A 19,484-nucleotide genomic window follows, 5' to 3' on the forward strand; every position below is an offset into this window, starting at 1 on the left:
AGTAAATCCCCATCATGAATTAGAATTCTGTTAGTTCATGGTAGAGAGTGACCTGAATTTAATGCTCTGAGTCCTGCTCCGATAGGGTTGAGCTGGCTCGACATATGGATCTAACATTTCTGTGGTCACATGTACAAACTGAATAAAACATTCTGTAAACTTTTGAATGAGAAGCTGCAAAGGAGTCATTAAAAACAAAAATCCAAGATACACACATTTAAAATTCAAATTTTCAAAGTCAGATTAGATTGATTTCTGCAGAGTTTTAAGGGGCACCTAAATAACATGGCAAAATTAGAACTTTGTTCACTTAGACCAGTCAGAAATGTATTGTGTTCTGTAATTTGGTGGTTATTTAAGTTAATAGGGAATATCTAGGATAAAGAGATTCTCAGCAAGTGTTGTATAATTATCGTGTATTTTTTTACTTTTATCTAATAGAAATGGATTGAGTATCCTTCTGTGTTTTCCTTTTATTTTTTCCTCCTTCCAGAAAAAGGCAGCAGCTCTGCCATGAACACTGGTGTGTTACAGCTGGGTCCTTTGCTGGTATCAGTTTACAATTGATTCAATTTACAGAGGTGCAGGGATCTCTAATTAAAGCTCTTACCTTCTCCCCCTGAGTCTCGTAACATTGTGTCTGCTACTACAACAATCGGCCTTCTCAAGATATGGGCTAAGACAAAAACATGGAATTCTTCCAAGCTCTCATACACTGGATCTTCTGCATTGTCCACCCTGGAAGACACAGCATTGAGACTTTATGAACCAGCTTGAACCAACCATGAGACTTTGCTGGATCAACACACCCCAGCAGCTATTCCTTCTTCACTGTCCCTTATATCCCCACTCCTCTGAAACCCATATTTCAGTCATGGAAATAGGTAAAAAGAAATGGAAAGGAAAATGCACTTTTGTAAATAAAATAATAGCAACATTAAAAAAAAAATCCAGCTAGTATCACTATGCTTTAGATCAGCTCCACAATCTTCCAGGAGATGGAAATGCCCAGCACCTTTAGAAGCCAACCTAGAAAGTCAATTTTCTACCAAAGAGGTCGTTCTTTTACCTGGACTGCAAGAATAAATCTGGTAAAGTCTCCACTTCTCTAGGTGACCATTACCAAGCCCTTCTATGACTACATAAACAATTTAATGAATTTTTGGTTTCAGTTACTCCCTTTCTGCTTTACCAGTTTAATGTCATTAATGTTAGTACCACATTTCAAAGCTTTGCCTTTGCCTGGAAAACAAAAACAAACTAGATGAAAGAAGACTGAAAAATAGGAGGGTTGTGGGAAGCAGACAAAAGTGAAGATGATAATTCACTGCTGAGTGCAACCTAACAATATAATACACCCAGAGCCCAGCTTTTGTGAGCCCTGACAAATGAAGGTGAGGAAGGTGACACAGGCACACTCTTAAATGGAGGCAGCTCCTGTCCTCTTCCTGCCAGCTGCGCAGGGAGCCTCCAGAACTGACTGCTGTTAATTTTCTGTGCATGTGAAGAACAGTAACAGAGCAGAAGTGCCTGGACACTGCTCCAGAGTGTGTGGGACAAACACAGCAACCTCGCAGAGGTCTCACAGCATCCAGCCCCTCCCTGGAGCATCACTTGAAAATCCTTCATCCCAGCCTAGGAGCATAGCAGGGTGGAAATGTTCCTGGTGCGGGACATTCCCTGGTCAATGAATATCTCCTTCTCTGGATCCCTCCTCCCGCTACCCATACTCATCAGGAAATGTTTCCTCATGTTCAAACCAAAGTCCCTGTTTTGCAATTTCTTCCCCTGTTCCTTACTGAACTCTTCTCCACAGCTGGCTGCAACAGCTTTTCAGCATTTGCAGTCCATTTTGTCACCTCAGAGTAAGCTGTCAGCCAAAAGCAACTCAGGGGAATCATGTTATTGGCAAGACAATATGCCAGAAAGATTTCCAGCTATCTTCTCACATTAGTATTTCCAGCCTATCAGTCCTATTTTTTTCCTTCAAATCCTCTAATTATTCCTCATCTCCTAGTTAATGAGGTTTATAGAAGTGAAAGGCATATTCCATATACAGCTGTTATCAGAGCGATCTCTATCCCTTTGATCAGCTGATGCCATGCCTGACTGCACAAACTCCAAAATTCCACCGGGCTTTTTTCCTCTTCAGTATCACATCCCCATGTTGCTTGATTCACTGTCTCTGATCATATTCACACATTTCAAACCCCTCTCTGCTATTAAACATTCCACTGCTCATTGCCACAGGATCAGAGTGTCTGGGGTCATAAGGGAGCTCTAGGGAACCCCTTATTCAGCCCCTGCTCCATCAAGGCCACCCAAAGCCCAGGATTGTGTCCAGACAGCCTTTGGGTACCTCCAAGGAGAGAGAGTTCAGAGCCTCTCTGGGAAACCTCCTCAATGCTCCATTTTCTACCATCACTGCCAGTAATTCACGTGGCCTGTTTTATATTATTTCAGTGCCTCTTGCTGAGGATTCAGTATGAATTTTCCTAAAGATTAATGAGAATGAAAAATCATCATTAACAAGTATCCATAGCAACCTGCCATATCCTTTGATCCCATGATCATTCCACTTTTTTTCAGAGATTTTTATGTATGCTGGCTACATGACCACAAAAATTGGGGACAGAGTAATTTTGTCAATAAAACATAGAACCAAAGAAAATTTGAGAAACTGAAATTAATTCCTCTATTCATGTAAAGCTAACTTTAAACAATGAAATCCACTTATATAAGAGTATGTAAATCTGCATTGCAGAATCCTGCTCAACCAGAGCACTCTGACTAAATAAATTATGTTTATTCTAAGAGCAAATTACTAATAGAAAGAAAAGCAAATAAAAATCTCAGTCTGACCTACAGGACCACTAGCACCTCCAGTCCAAACATGGGAAACATGGTCTCAGCACCCCAAAGAGAGTCCCTCTCTTATGGAAAATCCAATTTGTACTGCAGCCAGGAATGAAAGAAAGCCTCTTTCAAAAAGCTGGAAGGGAAAAGTCACCTGCCCTGCTGTTCTACCTGGCTGGCTGCTGCTCTCTCACCTGTAAATTCTGAGCAAGATCTGTTCTCATGTCCTTGGATTTCCTTCTAACAGCACCCTATGGTAATATTGCTTTCCTTCCCCACACATAGCTCCAGACTTTCAGTCCAACAGACTCTAAGAGCTATTCTGAGTTTAGGACTCATTTTGGGATTCACACAGAGCAAGAGACCAATACCCTCAGACAGCTGAGATGCACTGAAATAACATGACAGGGATAAAGTTCTCCGACCTGGTGATTTGCCAGAAGCAGATCAGAATGATATCTGAGTTCTGGGCTCTGTTTGCCTCCATTCCATTTCTGACACCTTTCTTTTCCTGCTTAACCGTCTCCAAATGAAAACCAGCACAAACCACAGCTGCAGCTGTAGGTGTAGGAACCTCTCCTTTGATTTCCTTACAGTGTTTGTCAGCAATGGGCTTCAATTCAAACACAGGAAATTGCACAGTAGTGGAATCTTCTTTCATTCTTCAAGTAAAAAAAGGTATATTGAATTGACTAAAGGAAAAGAAACACAGAATGTGAATACTTTGGGTTCCATATTTGAACCACCACAGCAATTTGGCTGTGCTTGGCTTCAGTACTTTATGTGAACTGAAAATAGGCCAGATAAAAAGAGGTATTAGCCTTTAGAAACTACAGCTAATAATCAATAAATATGTTATAATGAACCATTTCTATCTGCACCCTACAATAGCTGCATATACTGAACAGTTTAAAAGAAATAGCACTCCTGTAACAGATGCCAGATCAAATAAAATCGTTTTAGGGCAATGTCTTGTTAAATGGTCTAAACTACATTCTGTACAAGGTGAGGGTCTTGCATGGCTGCAGGAGTTGTGTATGAAGAGCTGTTTGTTGAAGCACTCTGAATACCAAGCCAAGTCCAAAACCTCAGAGGACACTTGCATTTGAGAAGTACTTCCTGTTTAAATGTTCTGGGTTTCTGCCTCAAACTTAATTCCTTTGACATACAGGAAGACTACAGAAGTATTCCCTCCCTTCTTCCCCATTTTAAGTCCCTTGAACTTATTAATGATAATGCCAACAGCACAGATACAGCTGGGAGGTGACAATGAGTACAAATACCATCCACTTCCGGGGTCTGTATGATCTCAAACCACAACAGCACCTGGGTTTTCAACAGTGAATAACAACGGTGATATTCACTCTCACATGAGAACAGGCTCTGACTGACAATTGCACAGTGAAGGAAGGGGTTGGAATTTTCTTTTGAGCAGGATGGCAGTATTTAGGTTCTTAACAAAAAACAGGGTACCAGACATTTTCCTTTTTTCAATGCAGTTCCTTCAATTCAGTGCCCCTACTTTTGCTTGTAAATGGAGATAAATGAAGCAATTATGTTAATCTAGAATTCATTTTTTACATTTACAGGAAGATGTGCAAATCTGTTTCAAAACAAGAATCTGCTTCATAAGTTTACTTTGCTTTACATGCTGGAAACAAGAACTTAAGAACCAGGTTTTTCTGTCTTTCCTTTTTCTCTTTTTCCAACTTCCAGCCTCAGAATGAGACTGTCTCAAAGGAGAAATCTTTAGAAATTTAGCAACAATTGCTGATCTCCTTTGCACATAGCTCACTCTGAAAAATAACTGAAAGAAGTTTGCAGGTGAATGAGGCAGCACAATTCCAGCCTTAGGTTTGTCACTGAATTCTTTTGAAGCAAATACAACTTCTGATGCTTTAGCTAATTCCGACACCAAAGGAAAACATCTCATCTACAGTTCAAAGACTCATGTGCAAGCTTGCTTAATATAGCAACTAACTAGAGGACATAATATACCCCATCTCAAAAATACTATTTTGATATTCCTTTTCCTTGTCAAGGGCCCTACTTTGAACATGTGCTCATTAAACTGAAAAAATAATTCATTCTGCCACATTCATTCTGCCTTTGGAATGAATGCAAAGAGAAGTATACATTCAAATCTTTAACAGGATAAGGATTTCTTGCCTGATCTATCTTTCACTATTTCAAAGGAAAAATTAACTGTTGGCTATTTGTATTTACTTTATTTTGATTGAAAAAAAGATAAATGCAAACCACAATGAGAAGGTTATTTATATACTACCTATACTCCTCGTGTAGGTACCTGGGAACTGAAGGTTGACTGCCTGGCAAAGATAATATTTGAGAGCATCTCTGACTAAAAGCTACTGAAAATATGTGGTACATGGAACATAAAGAATGAAATGGAACAAGTCAGAGAAAACTGGGGCTGAATGACCAGATTTAATAGAAATATGAACTGAACTGCCTTAGAAAACTGAAACGTATCAACAGGAAAATATCTACAAACGTCAGAAACAAACTACAGATTAAAATAAAGATCTTTTTTTTCACTTCAGAATAGAAGAAAAGGAGACACACTGTGGCTGACAATTTTCTAAGCAAAGTCCTCCTGAATTCCTAGAATTACCTATCCTTAATATCACAACGTTAAAGGGAAAATAAAATATTCTTTCAGAGTCCAAAGAATATTTTCTACAAACTTTGTTACTCTCATTGTGCTGTATCCCTTATTTTGTCAATTTATTTATCACCACACATTAGTTTCTCCAGGGGAAACAGTAGGTAGAGAAAATTATGCACTGAGCAAACACTAAATATTTTTAGTGATAAACACTAGACACAAAAACTAAAGCTTCTGCATTCTGAAGGCTGGTCAATAATCCTGTCCTTTGGGGGTAACTGCACTGAAAACAAGGGATGGTTTATAACAGTGGCTATTTAAAGCAGATTCTCTATGTGGGTCAGGGGTATTTAAATATTGTAGATACTGTTTCATCCCAAATCTCTTCACAAATATATTCCTGAAAAAAAGCTAAATGATACTGCCAACATGCTCGTTCCATGTCACTGTAGGACATGAAGCAACACGAGCGTACACACCTGCTGCTTTCAAGGTGAAGAAAAGGGAAGTTTATTTTCTGACTTTAACATTTATAGTTTTTTAAAAGTGACAGTGGATTGGAGGGGGAAAGTGCCAATGACACTGGACAAACTAACAGTCTATCAGATTTCTCTTCTTCTATAAAAGAATACAAAACAATAAGTTATTTACAGAAAGTGTGTGAGAAAGTTCGTTATAAGAATGTAAACATCAGAAGGATTAAAAAAATCTTAAAAAATCAAAACAACAGTTCCACAAGAAAAATAATTAGGATTTATTACATGCAGACTCTTTTGGATACAACATAACCTCAAGTTAGTGTGGTAACTGTACAAGAAATCACGACTAAAATGCTAAATATTATAATGGGATATTTAGATAATTCTGCCATGCCAAAAGAGTATAACAGCAGCAAAGGCAGTTTTGTGGTGCCATGAGCCACCTTCCCTCAGTTGTGCCGTGCTGTTTTCCTACTGAGAGCCAGCCTGGGGCTGTGTCAGTGTGAACTTACCCCCCGCCAGTGCCCCCATTCTTGCTGAAGTGTGTGCGCGGCTCGCTCGACGCCAGCTTGAGCAGCTCATTCCACTCGCGCTCCCACTCCTCCTCCGTGTATACCAAACCTGACTATGGGGCACAAGGAAACGCTGTCAGCACTCTGCTGACACACAGTGCAAGCTGAGCTCTCTACCAGTGTTTACAACTCACCTGAGTTTCACACATGACTCAGTTCAGTATCTTGGGCCATTAATAGTTCAACATTTCTACTCAGGTGAAAGAACATTAACTTATTAAAAAGATCTAAAATACCAACTGTAGAGTTAGCACATTCACTTGTTTGCCCTCAGGATTACTCCTGAAACTGACTTTTCTAGACACTGCACAGACATCTTCAGGAAATAGTAACATGCTGAAGGTACAGCTTTTAATCAAAAATCAAATCAGATTTAAAGACTATTTTAGTTAGAACACTTCCACTCAATATTTGGCCACAGCTCTAAAAATCCTAATTCAAGATTCAGGGAAATCTTTCCTAAATGGGGTTCTCTCTGTTTTGTGGATTTCATCTATTAATTTTTAAGTGCTTTTGATAGCTAAATTACACATTTATTTTTCTACATATTCCAAATGCACCTTAGACCTTTTAGGCACAAAACTCTGCATACTTATACCCATAAAGCTACAAACACATTTGCATTCTGGTATGAAAATTTCAAATAAAAGTATCTCTTTCCCCAAACAAAATGGCAGCACAAGGAATTTGATAGCAATTAAAACTTTCACAGCAAACTTCAGAAGAATGCTTGTAACCCTAAATGATATTAACAAGGCTGTCTTTGAGCCGTACAAACCTCCTTATTCTGCTGAGTCTGTTGCCATCTCCATCTTCTTTTCAGTGCTTCCCTTTCAGCTCCACTCCTCATCATAGTATAGAGAGCTTTCCGTAACACAAGGTCCCGGTCGTGAAATCCCCACATCCCTAAGGCAGCACAAAATGAAATCCAGTTTTAAAGAAGCTACAGTGAAATAGAAAGAGCTAATACATAATTGAAGATTCTCTCTAGCAAATAATTCACTCACTATTTTTAAGATTTCCAAAAGAAAGAGTTATCGCAAATAAGCTAATGAGCAACAAGAGTTCTAACACATTTTAAACTTTGATTAGGAACAACCAAGGATATAAGCTGGTTCAGTTGCTTGCAGGCAACTCCAGCTTTGTTGCAAGCCATGGAATATTCAGCGCTCAATTGCCAGCCGGCACAAGGATGTTAATGAGCACTGCGGGCACCCCTTGGAATCACAGACAGTGCCAGCCCCCAGAGGCTCCGGCTCTTACACAGCAGGAAATTTCCTCTGGCTTCAAAATGAAGAGGAAAGCATTCAAGATGATAGAAAGTCTAAAACTACCACCAGCCACAGGCTTTCAAGTTCATTTTAAGATAATGAAACATAAGTAACCTACACCAAAAGAAAGCAGAGCTGTCCCCTACAGACAGCCATGTTTCAGTCACTACATTGTCAGCTAGTGGGTTCGGGTCAAAATACTCCAAACATTTACAGTAATTAACATATAAAATTAAGTAGATAAAGATAAAAGGATACCTGGAAACACCAAAAACTCTTTTCTTACTGCATCTTTCAAGAAGAGGAGTCTCTTCAAAATATTAAAAATCCCAGTGTTTTTAAACACTCACTCTTTGGAGTACTTTTGGTGGAAGATTTTAGCAGGTTAGGATGTAGAAAGCCCATCAAGGACCTTCAGCTTCACAGCTTTCTACTGATTTGCAGAAAGGCTTAAAAAATCTTGTAGAAACAATTAATTTATCAATTGGAGATTATTTTAATTCACCCCAAATGCTGTTTCAGAGATTGACACTGCATTCTTGAAACAGCAGAGAACTGTTTGAAGAAAATAAAGAGAATGAATGAATTTCCTTGCACATAAAGTGGACAACCCTGCAGAAGCTCCTGGAATTTGCCTGTTGACCTGTTAGAACACAAAAAATATAAGGAAAATACAGATCACTGGAGTTTGTGATACTGGATACCGTTCCAGTTACATTTCTATATCCTAAGAAACCTTTTCCTTTCCTGCTTTAGGTATGCTTGAGGTAAACAACGCTACAGTGAAATGTGAAGGACATATTGCTCCAGAATCAGACTTTTAATGCAAATCTTTGCATCTCATGTGTTTCTGAGCTTTGGCTGGGGCTAGAGGAGAGCAGTGAATATTTCTGGCAGAAGGTTTCCTGCCCAGACTGCCCCTTACCTAGAGAGGCAGCATGCAGGAGGCAGTTTCCATCACCCGTGGTGGCCAGGGGCAGCAGGCGCTTGCAGCTGGTGCACACCGTGGACCACCAGTTGAGGCGTCCTGGAAGGGAAACAGCAGTTACAGGGGGAGAGGAACCTGGAACAGGAGCAGTGCTCTGTGCAGGTAAACACAGAGCAGGAGGGGTAACCATCCACACCCTCCTTGCCCAATAACCTTAAATGTAACATCAGAAGTCAAAACTAAGATTAGAAATGAGGCAGATAAACTTTTCTCTACATGGATCTAGAAAGGAAAAGAGCACCTTTAATTAATTTGCATCTTCCAGTCTCATATGCTGCATCCAGTGATGGATTTCCCAGGAGTTTATTGCCTTAATACCATTATGAGCCTTGCTGTCAGTTCCCAAACATAATCGACATTGGCCTCCCACACGCATATGACAGATTACATTAAGGTAAGAAAGGAATTTTTGTCTACAGACAAAAGCAATATGTATGTGGTAATCAAGATAGGTTACTATAAAGGTAAGTTTATTAGGTAAATTATTTAAATCAGATGGATTGTTTCAACAGCTGATTCTCCTCTCATTTCCCATAGTGTAAATCATTATTAGATCTACTAAAACCAACAGCTACATTACTAGAGAATTAAAATGACACCAAAGCATAGCCCGAGGTGTAGTATAGAATGTGGCCTTTCTCTTTAGGGAATACTTAAAGTACCACTTATCCATCATTGCTATGTGAAGCATGTTTTACAGATTATAAACCAGAGACAGGCTCTCTGGAAAAGCCTGGCAAAAGGACACCTTTTCAGTGAAGAAATAAGTAATGAAGACTATCACTGCCCAAGCCCAAGCTAAAAGTGGGTAATTCCAGGCACACAGACTGCCATGTGCTGGCAAACTGGAATGTTACGTCTTGGTTAAAAGATCATGGGAGCACTCCTAATAGAAAGAAAGCAAATGGGGGTAATTGTGTAGCATCTCTGGGGATGAGGAAGAGCAGATGATTAACAGGGATGAGTAGAGCTGGTACATTTCCCAAGACTTGGCAGGTCTGTGGATAATGCACAAGTGAATAATTGAATGAATAATGCAATAGGTAGACTTTTTCTCCCCCAGCTTCTTGACTGGGAAGCCGGGAAGAAATAGCATCTATATATTTGTACAGGCAGTCTTGCACTTAAGGTTAAACCCCAAAATAGAAGGAAGTCCAAACAACAAATAAACGCCTCTCCATTAATAAGTTCTCATTACAAAATTATAGTGAAGCTTATTTGTAACTACAGGTAATATACATTAGGGGGGAAATAGTGTAGCAATATTTATTATGTATCCCAGTTATTTGTTCTGGGTACTAAGAACAATGAAATTAAATTGCAATGAGTCCAAATGTGTTAAGAGTACCACACTGTAAAGATGCATAGCAGATCAACAAGCACATCTGGTAATCCTCAAATGATTTTAGCAGCTGGTTTGTAAATGCACTACACCTCAGACTAGGTTTATTGAGTTCTAAATTAAATATGCAATAAAGAAGCTTAATTTAAAGCACTATTAAACAGTCTTTGGAAAGAACAAGATCATTTTTAGCAACTCCTGCATCTGTGAAATAACAATTTGCCACCTGTTTTTAGCAGAATGTTTTGGTGGGATCATATTCAGCAATAAGCTATGCCAAGATGCTGTGTAAAGCCTAGTTAGAATACCTAAAAACAGACAGACCTTAGGTAGGACTTAAGGAAATAATGAGCGGCATTGCTTGGCAGATTAACTAACATCTATTGGTAAGAAATGCCAAAGTCTGGTGTTTGTGAATTTTTTGAGTAACAGGAGGTTTCTATAAAAGTGATCTTCTGTCAAGTGCATCCTGCAAAAAGCGTTTGGGGCTTGGTTAACATCACAAAGCTTATGGCTGACTGAAAAAATATCAGGTATGGGTTTATAATCGGATTATAACAAAAAAGCGGTGCATTTTCATTTTTCAAATGAAGTGGTTATAGTGGGCCCCTTTAGGGAAAAAACAGGAAAATTAAGCTTAGATGAAAACTGAGATCAAACTTTTCCACAGTTTTAGTGGGTTGATTTGGGAACACAAAGCCCAGGCTTAACAGCATATTACTGTTTACTTTGGCTGTAGCTTTCTAGAAAACACAAACATGAGCACAAAAATAAAAGAGTAGGGAAACAGCTCTTGGACTTTCATACAGTATACTTGTACCATTTGTATTGAATTATACTTCAGCACTGCAATAAAATTGGTTTTTCTTTCAGTTAAAAACACTGTGTTAGTCCAGCCATTCCTCTGCCTGTACTGTTTTTTAAAACACACTACTTCACTACAGCAGAAGTTTCCATAACATCTCTTTGTGTCAACCCACACATTAACAACATAGGGGAGTTGATTTTCTATAATGAAAATCAACTTGCTGCAGCAAAATATTAAGAATTATAAAATTGCTTCCACCCAGACTTCATTTAATATTATCAGTACCTCGAGTGATCCTCTGTTGAAGAACCACAGCAGTTCCTGCCAGAGCTCACAGAGATCAGCCTGTTAGTCAGGAGCTGATCTCATTCCAATTCTGGAAATAATCAACAGCTGAGTTTACAAGATGGACAAAACCTCAAAATGTTTTTATGAATGTGCTGCATTCTATCCTTTCAGAGGAATATTTGGAAAGCAATCATATTAAGGAGTAAACAATACACTGCAGCAGTGGGGAGTAAGTAAATCACACTGCCTTTGTCTGGGCCTTTCCTTTATCATCTCACACAGCACTTTGCAGTAAATTGGGAATTTTCTTCTGAGTTTCCATAGAGATAGGATGTAACCAGGACACGCTGTCACATATAGATGTCAGGCTAGGAAGAGTTTAAGCATAAAAAAAAAAGAACATTAAACCTTAAAGGCTTTTACAGATACCCAGCTTATATGGCCACTTCAGAACCCACATGTGACACTGTTAGTGGCAATTCTGCTCTCCCACTCCAGGTTTTGGGAGTAGTAAGCTGTTAGTTCCTAGCAAATGTCCTCTTCCTTTGCCTAATCAGCTTCTTTTTTATTTCTTTTCTCTTGAAATTCATGGTATTATACCCAAGCACACGCCCCTCTTACTTTAACAACATGCCCAACCTCACCTACAAAAGCTACTGTCCTTCATGGGTTGGTTTGAAATATATTTTAGGCTCTTTGCAGGGAATACACCTTGTCTTTTAGAGTTTTTTTATGTCACTGACCAAACTATAGTCAAACTGTTGGTAGGAGACAATAAAATGTCTAATACTATGTGGCTTTCCTATTAATTCATTATCTTCATTTTGTACAACAAATAAAATAAAATAGGCAGGAAACTGTATATCTTTACACCTAAAACAAAGACAAAGGGTTCATTTCTATGAAGTCTTACATGATTTTCTTAAGCAAACTATTTGATCTGTTTAACTTATTTGAAATACAGAAGTGTTTTTCAGAAAGTTCCAGGTTATCTGAGTGAAATGCTCACAAACTAAACTAAGTCTATACAGGCTATAAGGACACCAGTGATCAAAACCCTGAGGACTTCAAATGGTCAAACCCTCTCCTTTCCAGGGTGCAAGAGGCTCTGGGGATGAAGGCACTTTTCCAGTGTGTGTCAAGTTACTGCCCTAATAAATGTGAAGAAAAGAATAAATGATTTGTTCTAATTTTCAGAGAGGTTTGAGAGAGGAATGCTAGCAGCAAATTCGGTAGTTTCTGCAGCCATTTCCAGTTCAAAGCCAGCCAGTTCTGCAGGGATTAGAGGATGTCAGCTCTAAATTCACATATTCTCTGATTTCAAGGTCAGAAAGCCTCTGTGATCTTCTAGCTCATACTAGACTCTAAAGGCTGTAATTGCACTGAAGCAGGTAGGTCAACAATGGTGCTGTACCAAGGTATCTTCTGTTATCCCTATGGAATTTGGAGGGCTTGGCAGAACTGCCAGAGGAAGAATTATTCAATTTTTCCCTATCCTCCTTGGGTTAGTTGGTTCTTAGAGAAACTGGATATACTTTCTTCGTAGGTGACTTGCAGTTTTCATGCTTCATAGTTGCCTGGTAGCATTCCTACCTTATTTTACACTGCTATTTCTCCCAGAAAAAGGCCTAAAGGCCTTCTGAACACTGCTTGGGGTCCTTTTGGTTGTTCATAGGTTTTGTTTCTATTTCCTTAAGTATGTACTGTTTGGGGCTAATCTAAGTATGTCTGGCTTTTCAATTACCAAAGCCAAAAAAGAGCACATGACAATATCTCCCAAGTACTCAGTGGAACACCAGATTAGCAGAGCTCCTGCCTCAAACGGGAGCTGCACTTCATCAGTTTGGGCTCACACAGGGCACCAGGGTTGGAGAATGAATCTCAGATCAATCCAGTGTTACACAAGTCAGTAGAACAATCCACACACAAAAAAGGTAACTGTCTGTTCCATATCTCACAAGCAACCATGAAATCTGATTTTACAACTCTTTTATACCACCAAGATTGGGCATTTCACTATACAGATGTGTTCATTTCATGGTTCATTAGCACTCCTGCTGTTTCATAAAGCACCAATACTAATTTTAAATAGATTTCTCCATATCCTTCAAAACTGGCTTAAAACTTAAAGCTACTAATAGATGTGAATTAACATTAACTTTAAATATCTACACTTTTTTTCCCCGTGGCAATACTGAAGTATTGCTTTAAAGTTATGTAGTTTCTCATTATAAAAAATAATAAATACATAAAATACATATCTATTTTCTCAAGCTGCAACCGAACTTGAAGATGTTTCCTTTCACAGTCACTGCAATGTAATTTCCTCATGAGAACTGGAAGTACCAACTCCCTCTGACCATCCAGACTTATGTCCTTGTCTATTGCATGACTTCCCCACCGGTCCCTTCCTTCCTCTCTCAATTTCTTTGTTTTATTAACGAAATTTAACCATTTTTTCTATAATGTTTTAAAAGAAACAGAGGATTGGGATATGAGTCATTTGGCAAAGAACACAGTACTCTCTGGCTTTTATTTCCCAGGCAGGATGTGCAAGCTCCGGACACGAAGCAGAATTAGAAATGCCAACCCAAATGCTGGATTGGCTACCTACTGACACCCACAGTGTCACCCAGCTGCTGACAGACACCTGAGGTGTCACCCACCTGCTTGCTCCAATGCCACCATGGTGGCCTGCTCAATTAGGTCCCTCTCAATGAAGCTCCTGAAGTCCTCGCTGTACACACTCAGGTCTGGCAGCTGGAATGTGTAGATGGGCATCTCCAAAGGGAACTGCTCATTGCTGCAGTCATTGGCTACATGGGAGCGAGCAAGAGACACTATGGCTGAGCTGGCATGGGAAATCCCTCTGGAGAGACGCTTTTCTGTGGAGAAACCAAAGAGCAGTTACAGGCTGCACCACTGCCTAAAAGGCCAGCAATGCCCAGGCTGGTGAATGCAATTTCATTTCACTAGGAATTTATTCCATGTCTTGTTTGCTACCTTTTTCAGGTTATTTTCCTACTGTGAAAGATTGCTTGTTCCTATTACAGGTCCCTTTGGCAAGCCAGAGGAACTTGACTTTCTTTCTAGTAAAAAAGACTAGTAGTAAAAGTAACAAAATATGAAAGATAAATATTCCTATAAAATTCTTCCTTGATCTCGCTTAAGTTTTCAAGGATTCAGTGGAAGAAATATTTATTGACAGACAGATGATAATCAGTTCATGTTTTGAACTCCTAATTAAAGTTTACTTTAACATAACTTATCGCTAATAGTGTTTTTAAGACATCACAAACTGACTAATGGTTATATAAAATTAACTTTCTTGCAGTTTGCGAACTTTTATTTCTCTAGTGGATCAAATGGAGAGTTAAATTGCACTCCCTAAATTATCGTAAATGGAGGGAGAGGGCAGAAGGTTTGATTTTGAATTGGTTTCTTCTCCCTCTACATCTCAGCTAAATCCCCGGAGAAGGGGCACTGAAGTGCAGGGCAGCACCTCCATGTGACATCCCACCTCTGCCACTCCATCACCCCTCCCAGCACAGCCCAGCACTCCCCTGCTGGCTGCATTCTCCACTCCTTGCTGCAAACCAAAGTGCTCCATTCCCTTCTCTGCTCCTCCCTGAACACCCCTAGGTCCACCTGTCAGTCAGAGGTGGCTCTCTGGTCAGGAGATCCTCAGCTACACACTGAGTTGGCAGCCAAATTCCTGTCAGTCCAGGTGGTCAAAGCCAGATGTACCTCACACTACCTACTGCACCCACTAAACATCAGATGGACATTTCAGAGCAAACTGTATCCCAAAGAGGCTGAAGGGACATGGTTTTACCAACTGTGCTGCTCTTGCTCCCTTTATTTGTATTCAGTGCTTTAAGGAGACTTAAGAAGCACCACAGTTCCTTTTCTTCTGATGGAAGTCAACAATTTTTAAAAAGCTTTATTGAAACTCTTAAGAACTGATGCTATTTCCTGTTTAATAGGAGGGAAGAGCCAGCAGGAGCAGGGAAGCCCTTCTGTTCCTTTTAACGGCTGCACAGAAAGCCATCACCAGGCTAATGCTATTACCGGCCCACACGACAAGGTGCCAGACCTGCAGATTTATTTTGGTGCAAACTACAGCTTCTTGAGAAATTCATAGAAAAAAATTGCAACCCAACTGTCAGAGAGAGGGAGAGATCTGAAATAAAACCCCTAAGAGCTCTGAAAACAAAAAAGCAAATTCTAATGCTTATCATCTTGTACTGGAAATTAACTGTTAGAGATAGCTGATTAATTTTACTTAAGGTTTCAATTTCTATTCAGCAGGGGATAGGACGCAGTTTCTGTGGAACCATAAAAGAATGACATTTTAAAGCTGAAAGTTATTCACAGTCTGCATACATCCTTTTCACATACTGTGAGTAAGAATGCAAAGAGTGAAATACAGATTTTTAAACCTTTTGGTTTGTTTGTTTCAATAAGCATAGAAAACTATATACAAGAGTGGTCTGTGACACCCTCTAATTAACTCCTTTCATGAGTACCACAGGACTGCTTCGGGACAACACATTTTACTTTAATCACCCATTAAAAAAATAACTTGCAGAACTGACGCAGAGCTCACAACCACTAAAACATGAAAAATAGGGTCTAGCAGCAGCTCTGAGCCCCATGACAGTGACACAGCTCACATGCTGCTGGCACATGGCCTCCCACTCTCTGCAGCCAAGCAGAGCTCCCAGGCAGACAGGCTGGAGACCCTCCTGTCCCCTGAAACCCCACAGAGAAGCTCTTACCTTGGGCAATGTCATCCTGCCTTTGCAGGCAGGGCCTTTCAGCCTTGGTCACCTGGGGAGGCTGCTCTGGCTCTTGCTCCTTGTAAAACCTGCCCTCATTGAACACCTGGGGCAGGTTGGCCGTGTGCACCTGCCGCAGCTGCTCATAGTCGTTCAAAGCTGCTGTCAGGTCCCAGTTCTTGCCTGCAAAACAGCAAAGGAACCCTCAGCTCAGCTCTGTCTGGGGAGCAGCTATCCCCACCACCCTCCTAGGACCCTCCCAGCCTGCGGCATCCCAACACAGCAGCACTGTGGGAAGAAGTGTCAAAGCCGGCTACCATTGACTAAAAGGCACCATCCACTGCTCTCCTCTCATCCATAAACCCAAAATCTATGACCTTTATCACAGGAGGTGATCAAGGCCAGGACTTCCCTTGCTCAGATTTCAATCAAATGGCTCCAGAAATTAGCAATTTAGGATGAACTCTAAATCCCACCAAGAGGGAGCAATAATTTGTAATTGTGTGGTTGTATTAATAATAAATAATAATTAGGAGCAATGATGGAAAGACAAGAGTGACAGTGTCATAGCCCAAAAGAGTGAGAAACTTTCTTATCTTTCATTTGCAGAACAGCTAAAATGCAAACACAAACCCTTTATCTCATACATGAGAGAGAAGTTGCTCTCTTAGAGATTTTAAAAGCCTTTTAGAAAGCAGGTAATACAGGACAGAGTTCTGTAACAAAACCTGCAGCAAGAGACTCAGCCAGCGTGGCTCCATGTCTGTGGGAGCTGCTCATGGAACCTGTCAGCACAGAATCCTCTAAAGGATTTGCTTCCACCTTCCACTTCAGTATATTGCTCTGACCAGTAACCACAGAATGCAGCCAACATCCAGAGATGCACAAGTCTGTTTAGTACAGGTGGTGAAACAGGACTTGGCATTCTCAAAAAAAACCATGAAAAACACGTTGAGATGTCTTCCTGCTATTTTCAAAATAATCCCACTAAATTAAGATACAGAGATGTCTACCATTCTCCACGTACATGTTTCTAATTGGAAAATTAAAAATATTAAATAACAAGAAAGAGAGACCCTACAAGTTACATGAGACTTTCAGAGCATTCCACAAGCACTTTTCCTGGCAATTCAAAAGTAACTTGATTCTGACTAATACATGATTTATTACACCATAGAAGGTTGTCATTTTATGTACTTTGAGAAGCTACATTACCTGAGTAGCAGTTAAAGATAACTTACTTGCTTACACCAAGGAGAAAAGCTAAATATAGTACAAAGCAGTTTTAAACAGATAGAAGAAAGCCTTTTACTGTTACAGTCATATCTGTGAAGAACAAAATCCTAACCAAAGAAGGAAAAAACCAGCACAAACAGCTGGTACCTACAGGATTGGGCTAAACTACCTCAGGTTTTGAAGTACTTAAAAACCTCTGAAAGGAGAATTGGTATCACTGAACAAGAATGTTATCTAGCTCCTGAGCAGACTATAATATAAACCACCATGTGAGCCACACAGAATTGTTCTGTAATGCTGTAATTGCCTATTAGAAAGTCTGTAGGTCAAAATGTAAATTCAGTGAAAATGGTCAGAGATACTGGAACAAAAACTTCAGCTATTGCCAGCATTTGTTCCCTAAAAAGCCCATGTAGAATGAATGGCTCTAATCCAGACAGGGCTCTGCTCTAACTTTACACACATCCCAACCAAGTTACACAACCCAAAAAGAGCTATGAGTGCATTCCCAAAACCAATCAGTGTTTGGAGTAAGAACTGCTTTTCTTTGGTTCTGGTTTTAAGATGCACTTTACACACATTTTTAAACTCTTCTTCTCAACCACAAAAACAATAAAGTAAATTCTAAAAAAAAAGTAAGTATAATTCTAGGAAATGTAGCTTTAAACAAAAAATTCTTAATGTAGTATTGGCAATGCTACAAACCCAGGGCTATGTGACCCCCAGGAACATCCTGGATTCATTGAGTACAGATGCCTGAGCACCAGACCTGTAGCAGTGAAACACAAACAGCATTTCTCAGGGCATTCCCTGCAGTTCCCCTGCTCAAGATTTTTTCATGTTTAAATTCTGAAGCTAACAAAAATCCCAGTGCACATGCTGTAAGTGGCTGCAGTGTGACAGGGCTTTGATGTATGTAAGAGGAAAGCAGAAAATCAGCAGACTCACAGAAATCCCACTGGCCTCAGTTTTAAACCAAATGCAATCATCTTATATAAAAGCCCTGTCATAAAAATTACATTGAGCCTTCAGAAAGCAGGCTCACAGTGTGTTGCATTTAAAACTGGATTTGCAGAGTGGCTCTTGAGTTACGTTCCTTGGTACATTGTAGCAACTCAACTTCTAATATAGACTTGAAACCTTACAAAAATTAAAATTTCTATACCTAACACAGAAATATTTGATTTTCAAATATCTTCATATCCCTGGAGTTCTCCCCATCTCCTGAACAGAAGCACCAATTCAGCACCAAAGCCCTAAACTTCAGAAAACCAACACAGGAAATTATTTTTGGACTCACTCTCCCTAAATTTGCTGGAGCCTCCAAGCATTGAAATGCAAGAAAAACGTTCGAAGAAATTAAAGAACATTCAGCACCTTTCCATCTCCATGAAATAGTGTTTTTGAAAATTAGCCACCCTCACTGACCAGCATAAGTGTTCCCAGCTACCCTCTCCACTGGAAAGACGGAAGGTTTCCCCCTTTGCCCCTCTCCATTTGGTTTACACTTTCACAAGTAAATACAAATGACAAATCTCTTGTTTTTCCTACCATCCATAAAAAAAAATGAGAATTCATCAGTTTGGGAGAATTAGCAAAGAAAAATCCTAAGCGAAAATAAAGAAAACTGAAGGCAGCAAAGACAAATAGAGAAAAGAAAGAGAGAACAAAAGTAAGGGGTTTATGAAAGACTCTGAGAGAAGAAATACAAATAGGAACAAAAATGTAATGCAGTGCAACAAAAAATTTAAAAATTTAACAAATCTAATAAAAAATATGACGTAATTTGTACCACAGGAATAGACTGCAGAAACAAGAGGCAAGCTGGGAACCAATCAAGAAAATTATTAAATTCAGAAATGTCCAGAGTAGATGATCTGAACAAGGATTTCTATCAGTGTGACAAGTAGGTGAGAAAGTTTCAGCTGCAAGGTACTGAGGAATTAGTGGGGCTTGTGGTTGTGGAGCCTATCTTTCCTCCTTTAAACAATGCATACTAAAAGCTTTTGAATTTCTAAAACTGTATCTTATTACATCACAAACCAAGTTTTGAGAGACAAAAACTCCCTGAGTTATGCTAGGTTGGAAATGACAAAAATAAATTCATATAATATGGCAAACAAACACAAATCCTCCCCCCTAAAGCCTACAGGGCAGGTCCCTCCTTCCAGTCTTGCCCCTTGTCCAACAAGTGGCATTGGACCCCTTGTTTGGGGCAGACTGTACAGAGTCCG

The 19,484-nt window shown here is 39.6% G+C and overlaps 1 protein-coding gene across 3 annotated transcripts in view; it reads right to left on the reverse strand.

Moving 5' to 3' along the window:
• Nucleotides 1-19,484, reverse strand: part of OTUD7A (OTU deubiquitinase 7A) — a 100,683-nt gene that overhangs the window by 8,945 nt on the left and 72,254 nt on the right. For all 3 annotated transcript variants that reach the window (XM_031061046.1, XM_005425856.2, XM_031061045.1), the window contains 6 exons: nucleotides 16,015-16,197; nucleotides 13,900-14,118; nucleotides 8,733-8,834; nucleotides 7,315-7,442; nucleotides 6,477-6,589; nucleotides 611-738 (listed from right to left, as the gene is read on the reverse strand). In XM_031061046.1, coding sequence (XP_030916906.1) covers nucleotides 611-738; nucleotides 6,477-6,589; nucleotides 7,315-7,442; nucleotides 8,733-8,834; nucleotides 13,900-14,118; nucleotides 16,015-16,197 — 873 coding nt within the window. The remainder of the gene's footprint in view (nucleotides 1-610; nucleotides 739-6,476; nucleotides 6,590-7,314; nucleotides 7,443-8,732; nucleotides 8,835-13,899; nucleotides 14,119-16,014; nucleotides 16,198-19,484) is intronic.

The sequence above is a fragment of the Geospiza fortis genome, unplaced genomic scaffold (genome assembly GCF_000277835.1).
Source record: "Geospiza fortis unplaced genomic scaffold, GeoFor_1.0 scaffold317, whole genome shotgun sequence".
In the NCBI taxonomy this organism is placed as follows: Eukaryota; Metazoa; Chordata; class Aves; order Passeriformes; family Thraupidae; genus Geospiza; species Geospiza fortis.